Source organism: Botrytis fragariae, assembly GCF_013461495.1.
Source record: "Botrytis fragariae strain BVB16 chromosome Unknown tig00000796, whole genome shotgun sequence".
Lineage (NCBI taxonomy): Eukaryota > Fungi > Ascomycota > Leotiomycetes > Helotiales > Sclerotiniaceae > Botrytis > Botrytis fragariae.
This window is the reverse complement of record NW_023501012.1, coordinates 6831-32365: the sequence shown is the minus strand read 5'-3', so window position 1 is coordinate 32365 and position 25535 is coordinate 6831. Positions and strand designations below refer to the sequence as shown.

The 25535-nt window shown below is 30.6% G+C and overlaps 5 protein-coding genes across 5 annotated transcripts; 3 read left to right on the top strand and 2 right to left on the bottom strand.

Annotated features, from left to right (window-relative positions):
• Nucleotides 1-7238: 7238 nt before the first annotated feature.
• On the top strand, nucleotides 7239-8067 carry Bfra_012473 (uncharacterized protein; the record flags this gene model as incomplete). The annotated part of the gene is made up of 2 exons (XM_037342787.1): nucleotides 7239-7762; nucleotides 7884-8067. 2 exons carry the CDS (start codon nucleotides 7239-7241, stop codon nucleotides 8065-8067), a joined length of 708 nt encoding a protein of 235 aa, XP_037186707.1.
• Nucleotides 8068-8408: 341 nt separating this feature from the next.
• Bfra_012472 (putative riboflavin transporter mch5 protein) lies at nucleotides 8409-9871 on the bottom strand (the record flags this gene model as incomplete). The annotated part of the gene is made up of 4 exons (XM_037342786.1): nucleotides 8409-8960; nucleotides 9019-9601; nucleotides 9654-9687; nucleotides 9745-9871. The coding sequence occupies 4 exons, from the start codon at nucleotides 9869-9871 to the stop codon at nucleotides 8409-8411; spliced, it is 1296 nt and encodes a 431-aa protein (XP_037186706.1).
• An 855-nt stretch (nucleotides 9872-10726) lies between these two features.
• On the bottom strand, nucleotides 10727-11569 carry Bfra_012471 (putative zn-dependent hydrolases of the beta-lactamase protein; the record flags this gene model as incomplete). Its single annotated transcript, XM_037342785.1, has 1 exon — nucleotides 10727-11569. The coding sequence occupies one exon, from the start codon at nucleotides 11567-11569 to the stop codon at nucleotides 10727-10729; it is 843 nt and encodes a 280-aa protein (XP_037186705.1).
• A 578-nt stretch (nucleotides 11570-12147) lies between these two features.
• Bfra_012470 (putative c6 finger domain-containing protein) lies at nucleotides 12148-13813 on the top strand (the record flags this gene model as incomplete). Its single annotated transcript, XM_037342784.1, is given in 5 exon segments — nucleotides 12148-12201; nucleotides 12280-12918; nucleotides 13022-13156; nucleotides 13212-13779; nucleotides 13794-13813. 5 exon segments carry the CDS (start codon nucleotides 12148-12150, stop codon nucleotides 13811-13813), a joined length of 1416 nt encoding a protein of 471 aa, XP_037186704.1.
• Nucleotides 13814-18291: 4478 nt separating this feature from the next.
• On the top strand, nucleotides 18292-18456 carry Bfra_012469 (putative glycosyl protein; the record flags this gene model as incomplete). Its single annotated transcript, XM_037342783.1, has 1 exon — nucleotides 18292-18456. One exon carries the CDS (start codon nucleotides 18292-18294, stop codon nucleotides 18454-18456), a length of 165 nt encoding a protein of 54 aa, XP_037186703.1.
• Nucleotides 18457-25535: the final 7079 nt, after the last annotated feature.

Here is a 25535-nt window from a genome sequence, read left to right as displayed (position 1 = left end):
CCTAACCCTAACCCTAACCCTAACCCTAACCCTAACCCTAACCCCTAACCCTAACCCTAACCCTAACCCTAACCCTAACCCTAACCCTAACCCTATTTTTTTTATAGATATAATTTTTAAAATAATATTATTAAAAAGATTATTTAGAAATTTATTAAAAAGATTATTTAGATATTTATTAGAAATTTATTAAAAGCTAGTTTAATATTAAAAATAAGCATATTGATATTAAATATTATTATATAAGAGATCTTATAAATAAAGAATATTTAGACCTAATATGGATTTCTATAGAAAATCAATTAGCTGATGAATTAACTAAGCCATTAGAAAGAATCAAATTATCAAGATTTATTAATATGATTCAAAATTTTAATAATTATTATTATTAAAATAAAAATATATATAAAAAATTAGTACTCTTTTTCCTTTTAAAATAAGAAGGTTTTTAATAAGACTAATATATATATATTTATATATAAAAAGATAATATATATTAAAGAAAACTATTGTTTTAATTAAAAATAATATAATATATATATCTTTTTAATAGTATTTAATTTAATATTAATATATTATATAATTAGATTATATAATTATTGCCTATAAGCTTATGAAAGCGATTATTAATTCGAAAATAACCATTAAGCCGAAAATGGTTATAAATTTGAAAATGGATATAAAAATAAAGAATATAAAAAAGGGCTTTATTTCAAAAGAATGAACAAATTAGGAAGAGATTTATAAGAGATTTATGAAAATGGAAATATTGAATTAGAAGGAAAAAGTATAAAAAGAGGCTTTTTTCCCTTGAATATAGAATAAGAGAGATTATTATTTAATATAGATTCTTTAATATCACGTGTCACACTGCTTATATAATCCATTTTAGTCGTTAACCAGAGCCAGCTTCCATTACATACTATTAGCCTATGACCGACGATAGTTTAATATATAGTTATATTATATATTATCTTTATATATTCTAAAAACTCTTTAATTAATAATTTTAAATTAATATTAAAAAAATTAGTAGAGTTTGAAGATGTTATGTAAGGGGATGCTTAAGTATAGATAGAAATAATTAGAAATGAATTATAGAGTTTTAAGGATAATAGTATTTTCGAAATTATAAATGGAGTTGTATTTGTAGATTAAAAACTATTAAATAATAGATATATTCTAAGAAATAAATTAGATTATTTTAATAAGTTGGTTAAAAGAAAAGTAAAATTAATAATCAAAGATTATTTTTAAATATATAGAATAAATTATTAAGAAATCTTTATTAGTGTAGTAAGATATTTAATATTATATATTTTATTAATAAAAGCTATAATAAAAGATTTAGAGATTAATAATATGGATATCAATATTGCTTTTTTAAATAGTAAGCTAATGGATATAGAAATCCTTATGAAAGTATTAGAATTTTTTAAAGAAATCTTTTCTGAGATTAAATTCAAAAATAAATTATATTTTAAATTAAAAAAGTTACTTTATAAGCTAAAACAAGTATTAAGAATTTAATAAACTATTCTTCGAAGATTTTTCAAAAAAATTAAATTTAAAGAATTTATAATAAATTCAAATCTTTTTATAAAAAAGAGATTTTATATTTTATTGTATATAAATAATCTATTAATAATAGGAAATTATATTAATATAAATTTAATAAAAAAAACAATTTTAAGTAAATAGAAATATAAAGATTTGAGTGAAATTAATATATTTCTAAATATTCAAATAAAGCAAAATCGATAAAATCGATTACTCAAAATATATTAATCAAATTATATAAAGAAAATTCTATATAGATTTGGAATTAATCTTTCAGATATCAAGGATTTGCTTTTATCTTTAAATATAATTATTCGAAATGTGGAAATAGATAATCTATTATACAAAAATAATAAGACTTTTTATTTATAAATTATTAATAATATTATTTATTCTTTCAATTATATTCAATTTGATATAGTATATACTGTAAACCAATTTACTTATATTATGTATATATTAAAGGAAAGTTATTTAGTATTTATAAAACATTTGCTTTAATATTTTGCTAGTATATATTCAATTGATATAATCTATTCAAATCAACTCAATATATTTTTATATAAATATTGGGTTTATATAGATTCGATATAGGGATTTGTAGCTAATAGGAAATCTATTTAAGAAATAGTTTTTATTAGATATGATAGTGCTATAGTATAATCTTTAATAAAACAAAAATCGATATTTCTTTGTATAATAGAAGCTGAGATTATAATAGTAAATGAGGGTACAAAAGAATTAATTTGAATAGAAAAATTAATAAAAGATTTAAAAGAATGCTCTAAAAAAGAATTCTTTATTTTAACTTTATATTATAATAATATTAATAGAGTTGATTGGATGTAAAAGAATAAATTTTATAGTAAAATAAAGTATATCAATATTCGATAATATTATATTCGAAAAGATATAATTAATATCAAAAAGCTATATATTGTATAGATTTCAGAAATTAAATAAATTATTAATATTTTTATAAAACAATTTATATACTCTGGCTTTATAACTTATAGAAAAGATTTAAAATTAGATCTAAAATACTGAATATATATATATCAAAAAGAGTTAATAGATATTAATATTGTATTTGGTTAAATCAATTATTTTGGTTGATTTGATTAATTTGATTGATTTAAATTGATTAAATTGATTAAATTGATTAAATTGATTAAATTAATTAAATTAATAAATTTCATTTATTTCAATAATTTTATTAGATTTATTAGATTCACTTTATTTACTAAATTTATTGAATTTATCAAAAACTATTTGAATTAATTGAATTAGTTAATTTATTATAAATTAACTAAATTAACCAAATTGATTATTTTGAATAAATTATGTGGGGTAACAGATAAGCTGGAGATCTGTTTATATGAGATTGAATTTGGGTTGTTTACCATACTAAAAAAGTAACCCTACAATCCGAAAATAACGAATCTGAAGCAATCCATTAGTATACATATAAAAGGGATTTTATAAAAACAAATCGAATTTATACTGCTATATTTTTTAGTGGATTGGATTTCATTTGACATAGGTAGGGAAAATAGGATTTAGATAAAAGAGTACTTTTATATTATAATATAATATTAGATTATAGAATTATCGAATTCTATTAAAAATATAGATACTACAGATAATATTGAAGTATTAATATTGTTATAGGAGTTAATAAAGCTTTTTATAAATATATATATATATATAGATTTTATATAATTTAAATAATAGATTTCTATTATAAAAAAAATGTTAGAAATTATATGTATAGTACATATATAATATATACATATTACTATAAAACTCTTTTTTCGAACTTCCTGGATATATAGATTACATATACATATTCAATATATCACTTCTTATGCGTAACTTGCTGTCTACTTCTGATAATTATATATAAATTACTCCTCCTAATATTTTAAAAGTTTCCCTAATATATAATCTTTATATTCTTATTCATACCATATATTTCAACCATTTCTAAGTCCTATTTCTGAAAGTTAATATAAAAGTATTATTTTAATCTTTTTCCTTTTCCCTATTTTATAAAGTATTTATCTAACTATACAATTAGATTCCATTTTTTAATTATTAATTCTCTATAAGCTAAATACTATTTAAATCTTTTAGTAATATATATTGATATAAGCTTTAATCTTTTCTTATATTTCTAATTAACTATATTATATTTAATCAAAATCCTCTTAATAGTTTTAATACTACAATCAAGCCCAACCTCTTGAATAATCTATTTATATATAGCTTTTAGAAATAATTATATATATTATAATAGTATTCATTTATTTTATTTAATATATAATTTAAATCAATTAATATATAATTTAAATCAATTAATATATAATTTAAATCAATTAATATATAACGTGGTTTATCAGTGCGTGGCCTATATCAATGGATGGCCTATTTTCATTTCAATTCAATTTTTTTATTTCAATATGTATTTTATCAATAATCTATAATGGATTCGAATAATAAAGAAGCTTGTATATTACTTGTTATTACAACTATTTAGAAAAATAAGAAGCTAAATACTCGAAAGGTTGTAATACTATATAATATCCTATAATCAACACTATAACATAAAATTGATGGTATCCCTCCTTATACAGAAATTCAATCTAAATCTCAAAATCTCTTGGAACTAGAAAAGGAAATCATTATTTAATATATAATTGATATAAATTCAAAAGGTTTTGTATCTAAATAAAAGGGAATAAAAAATATAGCGAATTATATTCTTGAATCTCGAAATACAAAAAGAATTAAAAAGCTCTAGGCTTATTGATTTATTAAATATTATATAGAACTAAAGATATGTTTTAAATATGTTTATAATTTTCAAAAAGTTCTCTATAAATATTTTATATTTATTGAAAATTAGTTTTGATTTATATTAAATATGCGAGCGAAATATAGTATTTTTAATTACAATTTATGGAATTTTGATGAAACTGGCTTTATAATAAATATTATAAATATTAATATAATTATTACTAATACTAAGAGATATAATAAAAGTAAAGCTATATAATTAGATAATTGAGAATAAGCGATAGTGATTGTATATGACAATAATAAAAAGAATATTATATTTTTATTTCTGATAGTTCAAAGATAAATACATTTTTCTAATTAATATATAGAAATCAATCTTTCTATAGATTGGGCTATTAAATCTATAAGCAATAAATAAACGAATAATGAGATAGAATTAGAATAGTTGAAATATTTTGATAAATATATAAGAAATCGAATTAAGAGCAAATATAGAATACTAGTACTGAATAGGCATAAAAGCCATAAATTAATACTATTCCAGAACTATTACAAAAAGAATAATATTAAATATATATATTTACTACTACATTCAAATCATTTAATTCAGCCTCTTAATATTAAATATTTTAGTATCTTAAAACAAGAGTATAGCATACAAATTGAGAGATTTATAAAAACACATATCAATTATATCTTAAAGATCGAATTCTTTATAGCTTTTAAAACTATATATCAACAATTAATTATGAATTAGAATATAAAATTAGGATTTCGAGGAATAGAATTAATTTCATTCAATCCTGAAATAATACTTTCTAAATTAAATATTCGAATCTATATATTTATTTTTCCTCCTCTTAATTCAGAACCTTAAATCTTTCAAATACTTTATAATCCTATAGAGGCGCTTTTTCAATCAATACTAATTAAATTTTGAATAACTCATCATCAATCAAGCTTTTCTATACCTTTATTTGAAACTATATTAGCTTTAACTAAGAGTATAGAAAGATTAATATATAAGAATATACTTTTAAATACAAAGATTTATATATTTCAAAAAACAAATGAGATATTAAACAAATATCGATACACAAAAAAAACCTAATTATATTAAGAAGAAATATTTATTGAATAAAAAACTATAAATATATTATTTCAATAAAAGATTAATATCTAAATTCGATATAATAAATATCAAAATAAAGGAAATTCCAATACGGAGGCATTCTTTAATCAATATTATAACAAATATGGAAAAATAGGTTATAATATAAGAATCTATAAAAATGATATAATAAATCCTAGATTATTAGATTTATAATAGTTTTAATTAATTGATTCAATAATTATTGAGAAATATGAATTTGAAAGTATAAATTGAGGTGAAAGTGGGCCATTCATTGATATGAACCACATACTAATAAACCACGTTAATAGATATATATTATTATTATATATTAAATCTTATAAAAAGATATATTATATAATTTTATAAGAGAATCTAAGATTCTTCGTAATTTAATAAAGATTAAAACCTTTCTCTATCTTACTAACTATTTTGCTGTATATATATAAAATAAAACATTTATAAGGATCATTTTGTGTACCTCCAACACATCATACAATATAAATTGAAAGCATTATTAAAATAATAAAATATAATTATAAAAGTGTAATATGTGAAAAAACACGTTTTATGGAGTTTCGGCTAATAGAAGTGTATAGTAACTGTAGCAGTCAGGGTTAGTTCGTTACTGTTATTATTATCTTGAATTATCTTTTAATTCTATTATTCCTATAGTACTATTTTCAAAGGTTTTAATATCAAGGTCTTATGGTATGAGAATAGTGTAAAGAAGGACGAAGTTCTCATTTATACTACGGAGAGGCTATATATGTATCTATGTACGCAGGTGCGCTAGTCTTAGCGTACCATCTTAGGTTTATCTTATAATCCATATTACGGTGCGAGTACCTCCGTAATACTTCTCACTGATCTTTATAACCGGAAAAGTAGGGTTTATATAGAGTAATCTCAGTTAAAGTACTATGTTTCCCACTAATAAAGGGCCCCTGTGTGAATAGTAGGTCCTATTAATAGAATTCTTTTTCTCTGTCCTGATAGACATAATCTTTCAATTCCTTATAGGAATTTTCAAAACGGATTACTTAATTCAAAAATTTTTATCAAATTGTTTTCTTCGGAATTCGTTTGTCTTACTACTTTCGAGAACAGTAGTAAGATAGTATGATTTATATGATTACTACCTCTCTAATTAAAGTGATTATTACTGATAGTAAGCATATTAAAATTCTTATAAATACTAATAAGGGGCATTTGTTGTATACATGTCTTTCTATCAGGTTGGTGATTAAACTATTACTACACATGTAATTATACAACTTCTACGTACAGAAGCGCTTAACATCTTTTAATACTTTGAAGGTCACTAAAAAGGTTTATGTTGACATCAAATTATCGCTATACATGTGGTCACACAACTTCTACGTACAGAAGCGCTTGACATCGTTTAATACTTTGAAGGTCACCAAAAAGGTTTATATTGACATCAAACTATCACCTTACATGCGGTTTGAATGGCCATCTTAAAGATTCATGATGATTGACAAATTATTAATAGCATTTTCAAATCTGTCGTGTTTTGTTGGTATTCATACTTGAAGCACTACTTTAAAAAGTCCATCAAAAACCAAATAGATCAACAGAATTTCATTTCATCTTCAGACTCAACAACTTCAATCACCATTACTTCCATATCATTCAGAATTCTAGTTATATTCTTCCAAGTACTCCTTCTCTCGCTTGCTCCTTCTAGACTTTATCATTTCTTACCTCAATCTTCGTCAATATGCCATCGAAATGCCCAAAGTGTGATCACAGCACTTGCAGATGTTGCAAGACATGTAAACACAGGCCTTCGACATGTACATGTAAACCCAAAAAGTCCCCTTCAGAAGGACGCGGTTCCGATTCCGACAAATCAAAGACATCTAGCAAGTCAAAGACATCTGGTAAATCAGCAGATACAACAGATTCGCAGAAAACACGCCAGTCTGGTGTATCCGAACTCACAGGATTGACCAATACCATCAGTGAGGATCTTAATCTCTCAGTAGAGTCCTTACAAGTTCTTGTGGAGAACGAAACAATCAATAAGAGAGAGAACTATATCTTTACAAATACAGATAAGAAAAAATGGTCCTCTACAATGAGACGCGAGTATGACACTTATCACCAACTTGGTGCTGAACGTATTCAAGGCAAAAGAGACTTTGATAGATGGTATAAAGATAAATGTCGGAACAATCCTACCGAAGAAAATGATAGAGAGCTCCAAAAGCGTGCTATCAAATGGGCCGAGAAGGCATTATCGTATGTTATCCAAATCCAACATCTTAAATATCTCAGATCGAACTACAGTATAGAGTACTAAATGTAGTTAAGACTGATAGTGAAATATGAATATAATAAGCTAATGAGTCTTTTTACTTAGAGAAATGGAAGGACGGGTTCAATTCATGGCCAACTATCGACAAGCATATGAAGGCATACAGGGATATGAGAGACATCTTATAGAAGCACAAAATGTGGCCAATAGTGCTAGAAATGCTATTACGCATGCAAGACAAGCCAAAGATAATTTCACGAGATTGAGAGCGAGTTCTTCCGCAGCTTAATAAGATACTACAATCAACTATATAATAGTAACTGTGTTTTTATTATTGTTATTTTGGGTTTGTTTGGGTTTGTTTGGGTTTGTTTGGGTTTATTTGGGTTTGTTTGGGTTTGTTTGGGTTTGTTTGGGTTTGTTTGGGTTTGCTTTGGGTTTGTTTGAGTTTGCTTTGGTTGGTTTGAGTTATTTGATTTGATTAGTTTATTCTTGTTATAAAATGAAAGAAGATTCTAGACCGATCTAGCTGAGTATATCACTCTATTGATTTACTAATATTTTAATCCACATTTTCTTCTATGTCTTTGCCTATACTATTCTAAGTATATAGAACCTCCTAGAATGTTATTATATCCTTGCCCAGACGTCATTATGAATTTCTTGTCTTTGGGCCTCTCGTGCTCCGATCATGATTGAGCCTCCTAAAACCAATACACCTCCAGAAAAAGCTTGTGCTCCAGTATACGATCCGTCATTTGAAGCAATAATAACACCACAGATTGGAGAACCAATTAACGCTCCAATTCCAATAGCTGTGAAGACGATTCCTAATCGCGCTCCAATCTTTGACATGTCTGTAGTGATAACAGGTACTACAGCTAATGAAAGTGATTGAACTCCTCCTACAGCCATACTATTGAAAGCAGTCCATACGTACAACCCTGTTGTCGAATGAACCGGTATCCAAGTAAACATACAAACCGCAGAAAAAAATACCATTCCAATGAATACATTCAAAGTTCCGAAGAACCTGGCAAGTACACTGGGTAGCAAGCGACCCGCAAATCCTATGCCGTTCAAAATGAGCGTAAGATTGAGAGAGTCTTCATATGACATTCCTTGTTTCTCCCGCGCATAAGAACTCAAGAAGAAGAATGGGAAAAAGACACCTAGGAAAGCCTATAGATTCGTAAGTGTATTGTTCATATAGATGAAGCAAGGAAAAGTTTATACTGACAAAAAATGACCCAACGAGAAGTAAAGTAAACGCGGGTTCTTTGAAGACCATCAAATCGATGATTGGACCTGTGTTCTTGGAGATTGATTTGGGTTTTGCAGAAACCAGTGCAATTGCCAAAGTCCCTGCTTGTATGAAACCAATGGCTCTCAAAGTCCATCCAAATCCTATTGTTGGCAGGAGTGTTCGCACCATACTAGGGTAAATTAGACCTCCAGTTACGCTCCCACAGGACGCTATTCCCATAACTAGCGGAAGTTTTTTCCTAAAATGACTGGCGACAATGGTTGACATAGGTGTGAGGAGAAACCCGTTACCTAGTCCAGTACAAACTCCCTGGGCTAGAAAGATTTGCCAATATGTCTTGGATATAGAGGTCGTGAAAGTTCCCAACACAACCAGAATCGTACCAATGAGTGTTGTGATGCGGTGATATCCTGCATCTGTGAGACGGCCGCTAATGATGCCCATGAAGAAGAGGAAGAACACAGCTATCGAACCAATCCATGCGATATCCGAGAGTGATTGATTTAATGTCGACACATAGTAGGTTTGAAAAACACCAAATGAGATAATCATACCCCTTATCACACACTAATTAGCATTTAAGTGGTTGCATAGAGAGAGATACCCACCATGTATTCATGACAGCGATGAATAGAGCCACAACTAGAAAGGCATTAGAATAGTATCCAATCAAATTTATCCACGAGATGTTTATCTAACCTGTTAACCAAGTTGCTAAACCCGCTTCTTTTCGTACGTCAGTGGCTTCATCAGTCTTCATTGCCACGTTGCTATCCAAAGCTAGTGTTGAGGCATTTGTTGATTCTAAGTCCTTGTTTTCGGGCATGATAGCTCGATCAATGCAGATAGCCTGTACTTCTGATCGTTTTTATCGTTGTTGACACTATCTTGTTTCTTTACATATAAACGAGGGGCGATCGGCGTGATTCTTCGACTTTACAACGGATTTGTCTGGTTTAGCAACTTTTTTTTACTATTCAAAACACTGCGAAAAGCGACGGTATATATACTACGTACGTATGGATTTGAAATCAAACATTAGAGAAAATTGCAATCATCTCGTGAATGAAGTTTTTGAATCACAACGATTTGGCGTTTAACCCGTTTCGGTGGCAAAAGCCGAATCATCCAACAAATGATATTGTTAGTCTAGTGTGTAATTCACGACCCACATACTGCCGGACTTTCGGCGGTTGATTGATCTGTTGATCAACCGAACTCCTCATAGAAGCGGAGTAAATAAGCTTATACATTCTCGACGCTTTCGTGGCCATTGTAAACAAATTTTTAATTAAAATCTCAGTGACAAGTCGTCCCTGACAACGTCAATGCATCATCTTGGAAATGCTAGGACTCAAAATCTGCTTGTATTCCTTGGCTATACGAAGTTTACTAACAGGGAGGCGTTCTTACCTTGAATAAGACTTTACTATTAGCTAAGAAGTCTTTCACGTGTCGCAGCTGAAGGAATTTTGAAAAAATACATTGGCAGTTACTGTCACTGAGCTCATTCATAGGTTTCATAAGACTCGTATCATTATAGCACAATCACCAAGATTGCTACTCGTAGTAGTATGAGGTTAGCAGTAAAGATATATCTTTTCTTGACAAAACTTTTGATTTTTAATTGTCCATACGCCGTTCAACTCTAGAGTCTTTGGTTAGGCAAATGTTCCTCCGTTTATATACCAGAGGCAATTGGCACTGCTTTTCCGGGCTGAAGCCAACGAACTCGCGACAAAATCCCCTCCTCACCGAACTCTGCTGAAAGCCCATCCTCTTGTTGCTTGAAATGATCCCATGACTCGTAGTGCATAGGCACCAAAACATCTGCTTTGATATCCCGAAAGAGGTGAGCAGCTTGGTGACCACCCATGGTAATCTGAAGAGATTCACCAGTCTGGCTTGGTTGGCCCTCCGCGTCAAAGTTCTCGATGGTTGCTTGACCGCAGTTCAAGAGAGCGATAGCGATATGATATTTATCAGCTATCTTGGCAAGTTCCTCAATGTAGACGGTGTCTCCGGAGAAATAAATTGCATTAAGTCGACCGTCAAAAGCAACGCCAAAGCTTTCGGTGTGTACAACGAATCCGACGCACTCATGGCCAGGCCAGTGCTTGCAAGGAGTAGCTGTAATATGGAAAGTGGTTCCAGCAATGACTACATCCTTCTCCTCCCAATCGTCGAATCCAAGAACACCAGGACGAGGCGCGAGATTCTTTGCACCATCTTTCGTTGTACAAACGTGACGGCCATCTAGAAGTTGACGTCCAAGTTCGTCGAGGTTGTCAGGGTGGTTTTCATGACTGAGTAGAACTGCGTCAATTGGAGGAAGTTGATCCATCTTCAGAGCGGGGTCCTTATGGACCTTGATTTTGGGTGCACCAGGTACAGAATCCCATTCAGAGCCAGCCGGAGAGAAAAATGGATCGGTGAGGAAGCTAATGCCATCAATATTGAGAACAGCGGTGGCAGTTCCAATGTGAGTGATGCTGACATTGTTCTTGAATGTAGAAGCAGGCATGACTATAGAAGTTACTGAAGAGCCAAAGTTCAAAAGTTTAGATAATAGAGGATTGTGAAAAGATTGGTGAGAAGCAAGTGATGTGAGAGTTTCTTAGTATACACAGATTCGACAATCCGCAGCGACGGTATTTATATAAAAGTTCATCATCAATTGAAGGCTTGTAGAGGCCAAGATTGGTAATTCCATCTGATTCTACTGAGTAATACTTCGTAGTTGCTTGATCAGCCAGGAAAAATTTCTCGCAAGATTGGATATATGCCATCACTCTAGATTAAACAGCATAAAGAGGTCTTGTGAGCCCCCTTGTACATCCCTGACTAGAGCAACTACCACTAAGCCCAAAATGGTTTCAAAAGCCGACCCACCATAAATGTGCCGATTGGAGAGAACTCACTGTCATGTGATGCCGGGCTTTGATACTGGCCGCCACTAAAACGCACGACTCCTGGAAATTCAACTTTTAGTAATGCATTATTCTTTCAATCTGTCATTTTTGTCATCAAAAACTTTCAACTCCTTTTTATTGAGTTATTGAGCTATCAATTCTGATGCTTTAAATTGTAATTGCGTCAGCTATGAAGGTCCGGAAGAAGAATCTGTGCCACACTTGTCGAAAGCGAAAACTTCAGGTCAGCCCACACCCCCTGGGTAGTCTAATTTGGTTTAGTTGATCAAGACACTATCTTACCATTTTACGCGTCTTACAGTGTGATGGCAAGCTTCCAGCATGTTCGCAATGTCTGCATAGCAAGCGAAAATGTGAAGGGTATCCTGAGGCCCTGTTCGTACCGTTTATAGCGACTAAATCTGGAAGAGAGGCAGAAAATTCATATAAACCCCTGGCATCAGAGTCGGGACCAGCATCCGGATCGATTCTTAGTGACCCAGCCCTAAGTGTTCCAAACTGTAAGGACGCACCGAATATCTCCCACGAGATGACTGGATTGTACAGGGGTTCATCATCGATGTCCCATCTATGTTTAACGGGCCTTGATACCACACAAGATATCATCTTGGTAATTTTACATAATTTCGTTCCTTTGGATGAAACTGGTTTTGAGACTCCCACATCACTTGTACAATCTCCTCGGGTATGTGGCTCATGGGTCACAGCCTTACCTGAGCTGACTATCGATACAATTGGTCCCCTTGCTGAATGTCTTCAATCAGCGTCAAGTGCTCTAGCTCTGTCTATTACTGCTTATCGACGTAGCATAAATATGGTTGACTCCATTTCTGTTCAGTATGAAAAAAGTCTCCATCTTTTGGCGCAGAATCTGGCAGTATGCAAAAGTTTTTATCGTAACGAGCTCGTAGCAACGGTTATGTGTCTAGCTCTCGTAGAGGTACGTCTCATAAGCTCGCGAATTTATAATCTAAAGACTTTTTTACCAAGCAGGCGTAGACGAATATTAAAAGAGGTGCTGACGTTTTGAGAATTGCAAATAGGTACTCTCACCAATACGTCCATCCAGTTGGCTGATACATGTGGAAGGAGTTAGTAGAATGTTTCAACTCTCACCTCCCGAACTTTTTGCGTCTGGTGTTGAACACACTCTTTTTATAGGCTTTAGACCCCTATTAGTAAGTTCGCACAGTATGGTACTATGTTTCTCTGACTGAATGATCTACGCTCCAGATACTCCAAGCTTTCATTCTTCGTAAGGCGACTTTTTTGGCAGAGGACTCTTGGGTCCATACCCCCTTCCAAAATCATCGTTCTTCACCATTACAAAGCCTTCTAGGTGTGGCTTCGTGTATTCCAGGGACTTTAGAAAGAGTCGATGTGTCAATACACAATCCTTGTACCGCTACTATAGAAATTGTACAGGATCGAATTAAAGAGCTGGCAAATAGCAAAGCTCTTCTTGAAGCCTGGCATTGTTCATATCTAAAAACTTCATCAAGACCACTCTATTGGCGACGGAACATTGAAATAGAATGTAAAAGTAACCTCAATCTATGGTGGTTTCAGGATTTGAGCACTGCCAATGTCTTTATCTACTTTTGGGCCTTTCAGCTTATATGCTTAATAGATATTCATGTTCTTTTGGAGAAGTATCCGGAATTGGAGCGGCTAGTTCACAAAGCGATATATGATGCCAGGGGACTTCGAGAGATTTGTCTCGAGTTGAGCGTTCAAATTTACCAGAGCATGGAATACATTCTACAAGATGATTTCATGCTTTATGGAGTTTCCTCTACATGTTTTCCATTGCAGACAGCATGTGGAGCGCTTGATTTAGATGAAAAGGGTCGGAACATATTGAAGTCACTAGATCAAACGATCATAGCTCGTTGCAAGATCAAAGATGCATGATCACAACGAGTGGCACGTAGGGAGATATTCTTATAAATATTCTTGTATGAACATGGGTGAATGACCTTAAGTCATTAGGCTACTGTGGTACACTAAGCGAGAGGGCTAGCCTCAATGCATATAAAGGTTGCTTCTTCTGGTTGCTACCTAGCTCTTGAGACAAAATACAACATTGACATTTAGGACCTATCATCGTGGGTGCTACGTCATCTGTATCCTTCTCAAACCAACAATCCTATCTTTCAATCTTTAAGAGGCCTCATAAGAATACTTGCGTAGCTCCATCACGGCTACCAGTCGTTTTTCATATCTCAAGTTCTAGAGTGTTTGTGAAATTCTCAAAAAAAGTTCTGAGTTCATTGAACTCTTTAAAATTGTGGAACTGGTGTTCAAATCATCAGAATAAGGATAGAGATGGTTTCATTAGAAGTGACGATTTGCCAGGCTACGGAATCGCCCAGACAGACTACTCACATAAGTCAAAGCCGCTAAATCAAAAAACTGTTTCAATTGAAGTACCAGTTAATGTTCAAATCAAATCTCTTAACTATCATGCAATAGCTACCTCTGGTCATGCTCATCCCAGAGGAACAAAGTTCGCAGATAATGATCGAAAAAAAGTAATGCAGTGTGAGAACTGGATCAAATATAAAAACGACAAAATTTATGAGATTGATACAGATTATGGCTACATTTTACAGTAAGAGATTTTTTCTCATGGACTTCTTGCCCAGGGGGTGTTCACCTAACAAGTCCTTTACTTAACTTCCCACAACCAAGGATATTGGCCTCGGAATTGATTTTGACTGCAGATAAACTTAACCCCAGAGACTTAGTAGCTTTAATGAATATACAGACTTCATTTTAGGCATAGAAAATTGATCGTCGTTGAGAAATGAAAGGGTCGGTGCTAATATTTCCTCAGCACTACATGATTCAGCGACGACAGTCATCAGAGGGGGTTGCGATTGACAATTTAACTCACGATGGAGATATAATAGTCAAAGGAAACAAATTGAAGTATTATGAAGAGCTGTAACTATCTTCGCCGTCCCATAATAATTGGAGGGGCGCTAGAACTTTCAATGCACCAAACTTTACTCGAAGGGCGCTGAACGCGGGAAGACTTGAATTCCGTACTTTGAAGTTCTTCGGTGATCTAAAAGCTCGTTTGAGTCATTTCCGCGTATTTTTATAGCAATAACTTCTTTCATTGTCAAGATATCGAGAATTTAGTGTTTGACTTCTATGGAAAGTTCAACAATCACCGAATATTCATCTTGGACTAATGTACATTAAATAGATATAACTATATCACAAGAGTCCTACTGATTTGGGTTATATTTAGGTGTACTTGCATATCCCATAGTACACACCATCGTGGAGAAACAATCAAGTCGGTGCTTACCCACATTGTCCTAGTTCTCTCTAGGCAGGCGATGTCGTTGACACAGATGCGGAAATTAAACTGAACACTACTAGAGAGATTAAGTCTGCACCCCTATATATCGGACACCCCCACATTTCGAACACATCAAAAATCACCCCACTTTAAATCATTATTATATTTAAAGCTTCAATAATTCTATAATTCTTTAATCAATTAATTCGAAATTTTGAAATTACTATATTTATATAATAAAGAATAATTATCTCGAAAATGATTTTCAGGAAACACTTAAAGTAATAATAAATAGAACTAGTATTAAAAAGACTAGCTTGAATTATAATATATTACATAATATATTTTATAATTATATATATAGTAATATATCACATCAAGAAAGTACCCAAAGTTAATAAAAGATAGTTTTAATTTAAAAGAAATTATTAATAAACTGAATATTAATATAAAAATCTCTTAATATTAATATAATATATTAATAAATAAGAAATATAGCAAATCACCTTTTTATTATACAAAAAAAGGATTCACTAATTAGAAAAAGATAAATAAAAAGTTTTTTTAAATGGAATTCTTTTATTAAAACTAAAAGGTTATATTATATCGATTTTGTATAAATCTTTAATATTATATCTGATATTATTAAAAAGTAGTTCTAATATTTCTTAATTTCTGAAATCAAGGTTATTAAATTAGAAAATAAATAGAATATAAATAACGCAGGGATTATAAAGGATTAGGGATTTAATAAATTAATAATAAAAAATACTAATTGAAAATTTATTTAGAAAAAACAATCTAATTCAAAAGTTTGGATATCTTTTATTGAATATATTTCAGCTATTAAAAAAGTATTTAATCTATTCATTATATATAAAGGAAAATCAATACAATAATAATAATTTCCTATAGATCTTATTTTATATAAGAACTATGTTGAAAATAAAGGAGCAGACCAATGGAATACATGTATTATTGACTATATAAATTAATCATACTAAAATAAAATCTAATTATAAAATAGAAATAATATATATACAATAACTTAAAGCACATACCATAACTTCCAACATTCCCCCAAAAAGCTTATTTTTTCAATTTCAATAATTAATTTCTTTAAAATTCTTTTTATATACCCAATAACTGATTACTTCGAAATTTGTTATTTCTTGATTGTAGGGTTATTATTTTAATATGGGAAATTATTAAAATCTGATTGTATGTGAATAGACTTTAAGCTTATTTATTATTTCATGTGATTTTCTTGAAATCATTAATTTTTGATAAATTCGATGTAAGATAAATTTAATGAATCTGATGAAATAGGTGAAATAGATGGATTTAATAATTTTAATCAATTTAATCAATTTAATTAATTTAATCAATTAATTTGGTTAATTTGGTTAATTTAATTGATTTAATCAATTTAATCAATTTAATCGATTTTGGAGTATATATTATAATTTCTAATACTTTTTTAAAGAGTTTATTTTTTTTAAAACCCCAGCATATTTTTAAATCTTTCAAATATTATTTTTGTGTATGGTTTTATTAATCTATTTGCAGTTATATTGCTTATATTGATATAACTGATATTAACTAAATATTTTTTTATAAAATTTTGAATGAAGTGATGATAGATGTTAATATACTTTGATTGCTTGTGTAAATGTGGGTTTTTGGTTAATGTTAGTGTTTTTTGGTTGTTTTTGAGTATTTGAATTTTATTGTTGCTTTTGATGTATTGTGGTTGTTTTAAGTTTTTTAAGAGTTGGGCTATCTATTGTTTTTGTTTGGTGAATATTGTTATAAAAATGTATTTAGTTTTTGTATTAGATGTAACTATAAATATCTACTTTTTGTTTACCCATAAAATTAATCCACTATAAAATATTATTATTTTATTAGAGATACTTTTTTGATTGGTTTTATTGCTTGCCCAATCTGCATTGGTATATATTTTGATGGTGTGTTATAGGAGGTTATATTCTTTGTAAATATTTGATTGAACTCCCCCAGGCCCAAAATGTAGTTTTTATTTAATAATTGATCTTAAATATCTTATAAGATTTTTGAGTGTAATGCTATAGTGTTTGACAGGGTTAAACATAGCTTATACTAATCTCCTGAGATTAAATGTAATGTCCAATCTAGTGTAAACCATAAAATAAATTGTACTACCAATTACTTACTAATATTCATTTATATTAATAAGTTTGTTGTTTGGGAGTGTTGGTTGTAGTTGGTTGTAATCCGAGATTAATATCTTTCTTGGAGTATATTAACCATGAGAGATTCTGAATCGGATAAGTATTGTATCCAGATATTTTTTTTGATCTATAGTTAATATTCTTTCTGATTTATTACAAATAATACGCACTCCTAAGATCTTACTAATCTTTTTTAGGTTTTTAATATTAAATCAAACAAAAAGATTATAATAAAATTATTAAATATTTTATTTTTGTGTAACAGTAGTGATAATTGTCGGAACACGTGAGCAAACCACGTGACAAACCACGTGTTTACCCCACCTCCACCTTTCAAGCGTAAGTGGGATAAAACCATATCTAGATATATATAGCTATCTACCCCCTTCGTACGAAGGGGGTAAGCAAGAATAACAATACCATTTAATCCCCTTACATATTATGTATATACACCTTATAAAGTCCATCCAACACTGATCAGTGATTGATTAGACTCAATCACAGAACGGCAAGGTCGAACCTAATGAGAAGAGATATCTTTCTGAGAAGACGAACAAAATCGTATTAGACTTAGTTTACATACGATTTGTGTGGAAGAACTAGAATACTACGTTCCCCATACTATCTTTTCGAATTATGTGCTAAGAAGAGATCCCTGACTACAGTTGTGTTTTCTTCAGGATAGTTTGATTTATATCGATTCTATCTGCGTCCATCACGCCCTCGTACATGCTATACGACAAATACGCTCGATACAATACGACATCGAACATTATTATTCAATATGGTTTTTCCAATATCTGAATCACTTCCGTATGAAGTGGATTCTACATTCTGGGGGAAACAATTGAATTTAAGTACAGAACTTACCGAATCTCAAGTAAATACTGATATAACTATGTGGCTTGTTAACTCGCAATTTAGACAATATAAAGGACAAAGATTATAAAACGAATTTCAGGAATGATACAAAGGATAGACTAAGGCTATATTCAAAATCGCATATCACAAAGCCTTCAAACTTATCCAAATTCAATTTGTTGTCCACAGATTTCAAGTTTGATAAACTAAAGGAAGTCTGAATTATGCAAAAGTCCTTTCTAAAATCATTCCAAAGGAAATATTCCCTGAATATACAAAAAATATTGAAAAAGAAGCTCAAGAACTTAGTAAAGAATATGCGGATATATACGAAATTATTGTACCAAAGAAATCGACCCAAATCCAAGTATTACATATATTAGATTCTTTTAATACAATTAAATAAAATGAATAACAACAAAGAATTCAAAGCTAACCTCCTTTTGATTTTATATTATCAAATCGTTCAATAAGACAAAATACATCTAATACAGAATACGGACGAAATCTTCTCCCAGATTTGATGAAAGTGTATAATAATAGCGAATTCAAATATAGTGGTGGAGAGTACAACTTCTTAGAGAAAAAGCTTCAAATATTTTATGAACTTTATAGAAAAATCGGAATTGATTAAAACGAATATGAATCAGCTTTTTCAATAATACTTCAAGGCTTTGTATTATTATTCTATTTCAACAAAATCAGTAATAGAAATCTAAAATTCAAAGAAATAATTATACTTATGAAAATGTATTTCGAAACAGAAAAAAGATATTAGAAATATTTTATTGAATGGTGTAATACAACATTTCTATAGATTATACGAAAATACTCTGATAAGACACTTTCGGAATAATTGGAAAAGCTTTTCGATACTCTTTGTATACTATAACATAAATTGGTAGATTTATATCAATTGAAATTGATGCTAAGAGATCAAACAATAAATGCTTGTCGCAATATCCCCGAATGCAATATTGTGTTACTACACCCCACTGCGTCATACAAAGACCTTTGTGCTAATCTTCGAAATGCTATTGGTTAAACTAAGCGAATACGAACAACAAATACTTATATAGTAGATTCAATAACTAATAACCTGCCCGATACAGAAATATACTGGATGGATTATATATATGAAGGCTGAGGCTTATATCAAACTCAAGAACAATATCGAGATCAATTAAAGGGAAGATTCACCCCCTCTCATAATTATTTATTAGCAAATTCAATAAAAAAACCCTAATACTCCCAAATAATACCATGTATATTGATATAAAAATGCTTTGTATACAAGTAATCAGAATATTAATTAATAAATCATATGAACGAGGAATAAAAGTCGAAATTCAGTTAATATATAATAAAGCAAAAAATAAATAAAGAAATATTCAAATAATATCTCCTGAGATATAAGAGTGAACCAAATCTTGAATACAAAAAGAATAAAATATTAGATAAGAATGAAAATTCTGAATACCCATAAACTAAATCTTCAAATAATTAATTAATTCAATTCAAAACATACTTTACTAAAATAGGATGTATTAATGGTATGTACATAGTAGAGCTTCTCGAAAGACAATTCTTAATGCATATATACCTACAAAGCAATCAATTTAATTAATTATACAAAAAGATTAATAATACAAGCGAAATATTTCAATTTTAAGATCAATATTCAGCAAATATATTTCAAAAAATCATTTCAGATACAGAAGTATCAGAAATATTAACAACAGAAGAATTTCAAGTCCAAGTATTAGAAAGGGAGAAAGACATTATATGTACAAAAGGGGCTAAACATAATATCAAATTCGGAAAAGGCTCAGTACGATTATAAGGTGATATTACTATCCAAACACTATTTGGAAATATTACCTTTTTCATTGTACCAATGAATACTCCATTTCTCATGTATTTGCAGGATATAAATCGTCTACAGGTTATTCTTGATAATCTAGTAAATGTGCTAAAATAAGGTAATAAGATAATTCCTATTGTACGTAAATGGGGACACTCTTTTATACTATTCGATTAAATAGAAGAAATTATTACATACAATTATTTAATAGAAATTGAATTTCGACAAATATATCGAAAATTCGGACACTTCTTTGTACGAAAACTTGTTAATATACTCAATCATACAGGATATACAGATATTAACTCTCAAACGATTGAGAAACTCAACAAAATATATAAACATTGCTAACTTCATACAAAATCCCCTGGACGATTCAAATTCACAATCAAAGACAACATCGAATTCAATTATTCAATCATTCTGGATGTATTTTATATTAAAGGAAAACCAGTTCTCCATATCATTAATAAAGCTACTGCATATAACGCTGCAGTATTTGTATGTGACATGAGCACAAAGACAATTTGGAATATAATTCGAAAATGTTGGATTGATATATATTTTGATCCATTAGATCATATATCACACAATGCTGGTACAAACTTTGCATCAATTGAATTTCAGTAAAATGCAAAAGTATTACAAATTGATATTCGTGAAGTCCCTGTAGAGGCTTATAATGCAATTGGTAAAGTCGAGAGATTTCATACACTTATACGACGTGTGTACAAAATATTCAAAAAAAAATTGAAAGATGAAAACCTTGAAAAAGAAGTAATTCTGCAAATGGCAGTCAAAGTAGTAAATAATACTACAGAACCAAATGATCTCATCCCAATCCTTCTTGTATATAGAGCATATCCTTGTATAACCTTATACAACCCATTATCCCAATCAATTTTGAAATGAGCAAAAACATATTGATATGCAATGAAAAAGATTTGAAAGATTTATGCAAAATGTGCAATACAAGATTCACTTACTACTAGAAATGGCCCAAGCACATATGAAACTCTAAACCTACCTTTAAATTCGTTAGTACAAGTATGGAGAGAAAAGAAAGACTGAATAGGATCCTACAGATTGATTGTAATTACAAATCAAAATTGTACAGTCGATCTCCCCCATGGCCCTACAGAATTTCGTACAACAGTAGTAAAACCATTTTATGAGGATACATACAAAAAACCATCTTTGATAGAAATATCATCATCGAATTCACTCCCAGTGAACTCTTCATCCCCACCAAGTTAATAATAGGAGAATAAGGAATTCGAGAAAAAATGTATATGAGCTAGTATAGAAAAAAAGAAAACAGTTATATTTACATTTTGTACATTATTTCAAATCGAAATCCCAAGAATATTACCCCCTCAGGATGTCCAAGAGATAAATAATGAATACAATTAACTTATTGCTGTAATATAAAATAATCGAAATTTATCAAAAGTTTTTATTATAAAGAAAGAGTAAGAGGCATTAGATCTTGCAATTGATCTTCGTACAAAAAGTATTATCAAAATAGAAGATCAACCATTTAAAACTTTATAAACATAAGAAATTGATAGTCTGATTATAAGAAATATCTTCGAATTTGTTAAATACAATCTCTTTGTATACACTAGAAGACTCTTCAATTTATGTTTTATAAACGAAGTTAAAGGACATACAACAAATTCCCTGTACGAAAAGTCATGTCTAGTTATTCAAGTATATAACAATTCCGGAAAAGAAACAATTTTGATATAAGCACCCACAATTCAAAGATTAAGCCAAAGAATTATTATAGCTTTAGCTCCAATATTAAAATCAATGGGTATCAAGCTCATAATACAAGATGTCACACAAGTATATATACAATCAAAAATATTCCTAAATCGAATTATACTAGCAAACTTATTAAAAGAGCTTCAAGAAAAGTATGTAAAAGGTATGATTATGATAGTTAAGAAACCATTGTATAGCATTGCAAAAGCAGGAACACATTGGTGGGCAATGTACTGGAAACACTATCAAGAGAAACTGAATATAATCACATCATCATATGACCCCTGCTTACTAATCTCGAATTCAAAGAATGTACGATTTGGAATTGTAGGAATGCAGATGGACAATACTCTCATTCTTACAAATCAGCAATTCCTGGATCTAGAAAATAAAGAATTGATATATGCAGATATCAAAGTTAAACCAGGAGAGTGCCTTATAGACGATACCTTGCTGATCTTCAATGGATGCATTATACGATGTACGAACAAAGGCCTTATGCTTACACAAAAAGGTTAAGGAAAGAAAATCGGAAAAGTTAATAATTCAGAGTAATATCGCAAACAAAGAGCTCGAAGAGTATATATTACTACAATTTGTTAACCGAAAGTATCGTACAACCTATTAACCGCTGTATAGCATCAGGATCCATTGGACGAAAATATCAAATTGCTCAATAAAAAACTAGATTGGCAAATATTAAACCTAAATCGAGAATTTCGCTTTATTCTTTTTAAAAAAGATCATATAAAGCTATTCATTTTCGTTAACGGATTTTTTACTAATAACAAGGATTTAAGCAGTCAAATAGGATTTATTATTATATTTGCTAATGAGGATATATCAAACGAAAATACCTTTGAGCTAAGAGGCAATATCATTTATTATAATAGTACAAAAAGCAAAAAAGTTATATGTAGTGTATTAGTATTTGAAATATATGGAATGGTAGTAGGAGTAGATATTAATCTTGTAATATAGTCTATTTTACAAATTATCACCTCACAATTTGATATCCCCGATATTTCAGTTATTATATATACAGATTCGTATTCTTTATATGAATGCCTTGTTAAATTAGATACTACGAAAGAGAAAAGGCTAATAATCAACATCATGGCACTTTGTTAATTATATGAACGAAGAGAGTTGACAAAAGTAAGATGAATCAATGGACTTGATAATATTACGAACGCAATAACAAAGGCAAACCCGAATAAAGCATTAGAAAAGTTTGTTGACACCAATACACTTGTCGTACGTGTAGAGGGATGAGTGAAACGAGAGATTCGTACAAAGGTCAACTAGACCTACGTACAAACTAAAGTGATAATTGGGATACGGTGTTAATGATATTTCGTTTTTTTTTTCTTATTATTTTATATTGTTTTGAAGAAGTTTTCAACAAATACTTCTATTTCCATTTCTTATTCTGCAAAAGACAAAAATATCCCAGATATTGTACAAAGCAAAAGATGTGTACGAATCAATTGATAACAAAAGGCTCATCTGCGGAACCAAAACCAAGCAAAAAAGGCTTTTTCGCCGAAGAAAAAGGAGTAGGACTCTGATCGGGAGAAAAACGAGGAGGAGGCAGAGGATTGCATCTGCTGCCGGCAGGACCAGCACGCGGACGATTGGATTGTACACACCGAATTCCGTGATCTCTCTATTTGCAATTTCTACAGCTATTGCCAAAATAACCCTGTACGCAACAACAATCCAGAAAAGGCGATAATCCGCGACGATGATATTCTCCACAAGACCCCTCAATAAGAATCCCCCGACTTTATATTAATAAGCCATTTATATACGAAGCCCGTATTGATCTGATTTGGGCAGGTGTAATCCAATTATGAACAAAAGGAACAGGATTTCCTGGTATAGTTAAAAAAGCGAGCTGAAGAGCATTGTGACAATAAGGAGCTAGCTCCCTCCCATCAATCGGAAGAACGGGATTCTGATTATGCTATGCTGCTGCATTTGCTGCATTGTACAATTGGAGAGCCCTATTCGTACGAAGGTTAGCATGTTACGTACAATGCTAGTCTTACAGCAAGTGTGGGGTAAATTTCGGTACAAGCGATTGCTTTCTTGGCAGCGGTAAGACATATATTTCGATTGATTAGTAAAATTCGATTTTTCTATAGTTTTAAAGATGTCAGTATTGATCCGAAACCTGGCACATTATCCGAAATAGCCGAAGATTATCTATGATATGAAACCTTGATGGATTTGATGGATTTTGATGGGTTTTAGTACGGCGTTTTAATTGATTTGAATCAGATTCTCTATACTCATTTGATAAATCTATGGGTACAAGGTTTGGACTAACCGATATGATGGCTGCCTGTCACGAGTTCCAAATTGACAATAGGATTTGTACGAATGCACTTCGTACGAAAAAGAAAAAGTAAAGCCTGTGTCGGAACACGTGAGCAAACCACGTGACAAACCACGTGTTTACCCCACCTCCACCTTTCAAGCGTAAGTGGGATAAAACCATATCTAGATATATATAGCTATCTACCCCCTTCGTACGAAGGGGGTAAGCAAGAATAACAATACCATTTAATCCCCTTACATATTATGTATATACACCTTATAAAGTCCATCCAACAATAATATTATCTATATATACTAGGAGAATTAACTAGCGCAAATAATTGATATATAAATATGGATCCACAAGACTTTATATAAAATCTATTTTAATTAATTCTTTTTTTAGAAGAAGACTTTAATCTTTATTGGTTTGTTTTAGTTTATAAAAACTTTGAAGTGTATGTAGAATGTGGTTGTGATTAATATTAATATTTTAAAGAAATACTAAATAGATTTTTTTTTTAAATATAATTCAATAAACACATTTTTAATATCGAAATAGGAATATTTGAGGTTCTTTTTTACAACAATTACAAGGAAAAGGTGAAAAGTATTGAGTTGAATAGTGGGGGCAAAGGTTTTATTATAATTTTTATTTAAAATTTAGCTAAATCCTTTAGCTGTGACGATCCGGCCTCAGGCCTAGATTAGTCATCCATTTGCCCCACCTGGCAGGGCAAATCTCGCTTCGTCTTGGTCCCCTCTTGGTCCCCTCCTGGTCCCCTCCAGGCCTATAAAAGCCTCTTACAGGTTCATTCTTTGTACAGTAGTTTGTTATTCTCTAGTTACGATAATTGATTCATCCTATCACTATGACTTGACTCCGTTGCCGTCACAATTAAGACAAAAAATAATAAAATAAAGCAATTTAAGGTTAGATTAGTGGCTAATGTGACGGCAACGGAGTCAAGTCATAGTGATAGGATGAATCAATTATCGTAACTAGAGAATAACAAACTACTGTACAAAGAATGAACCTGTAAGAGGCTTTTATAGGCCTGGAGGGGACCAGGAGGGGACCAAGAGGGGACCAAGACGAAGCGAGATTTGCCCTGCCAGGTGGGGCAAATGGATGACTAATCTAGGCCTGAGGCCGGATCGTCACATCACCCCCCCTTTGAGAAACGGCTTGCCCTCAAGTCCGTTCT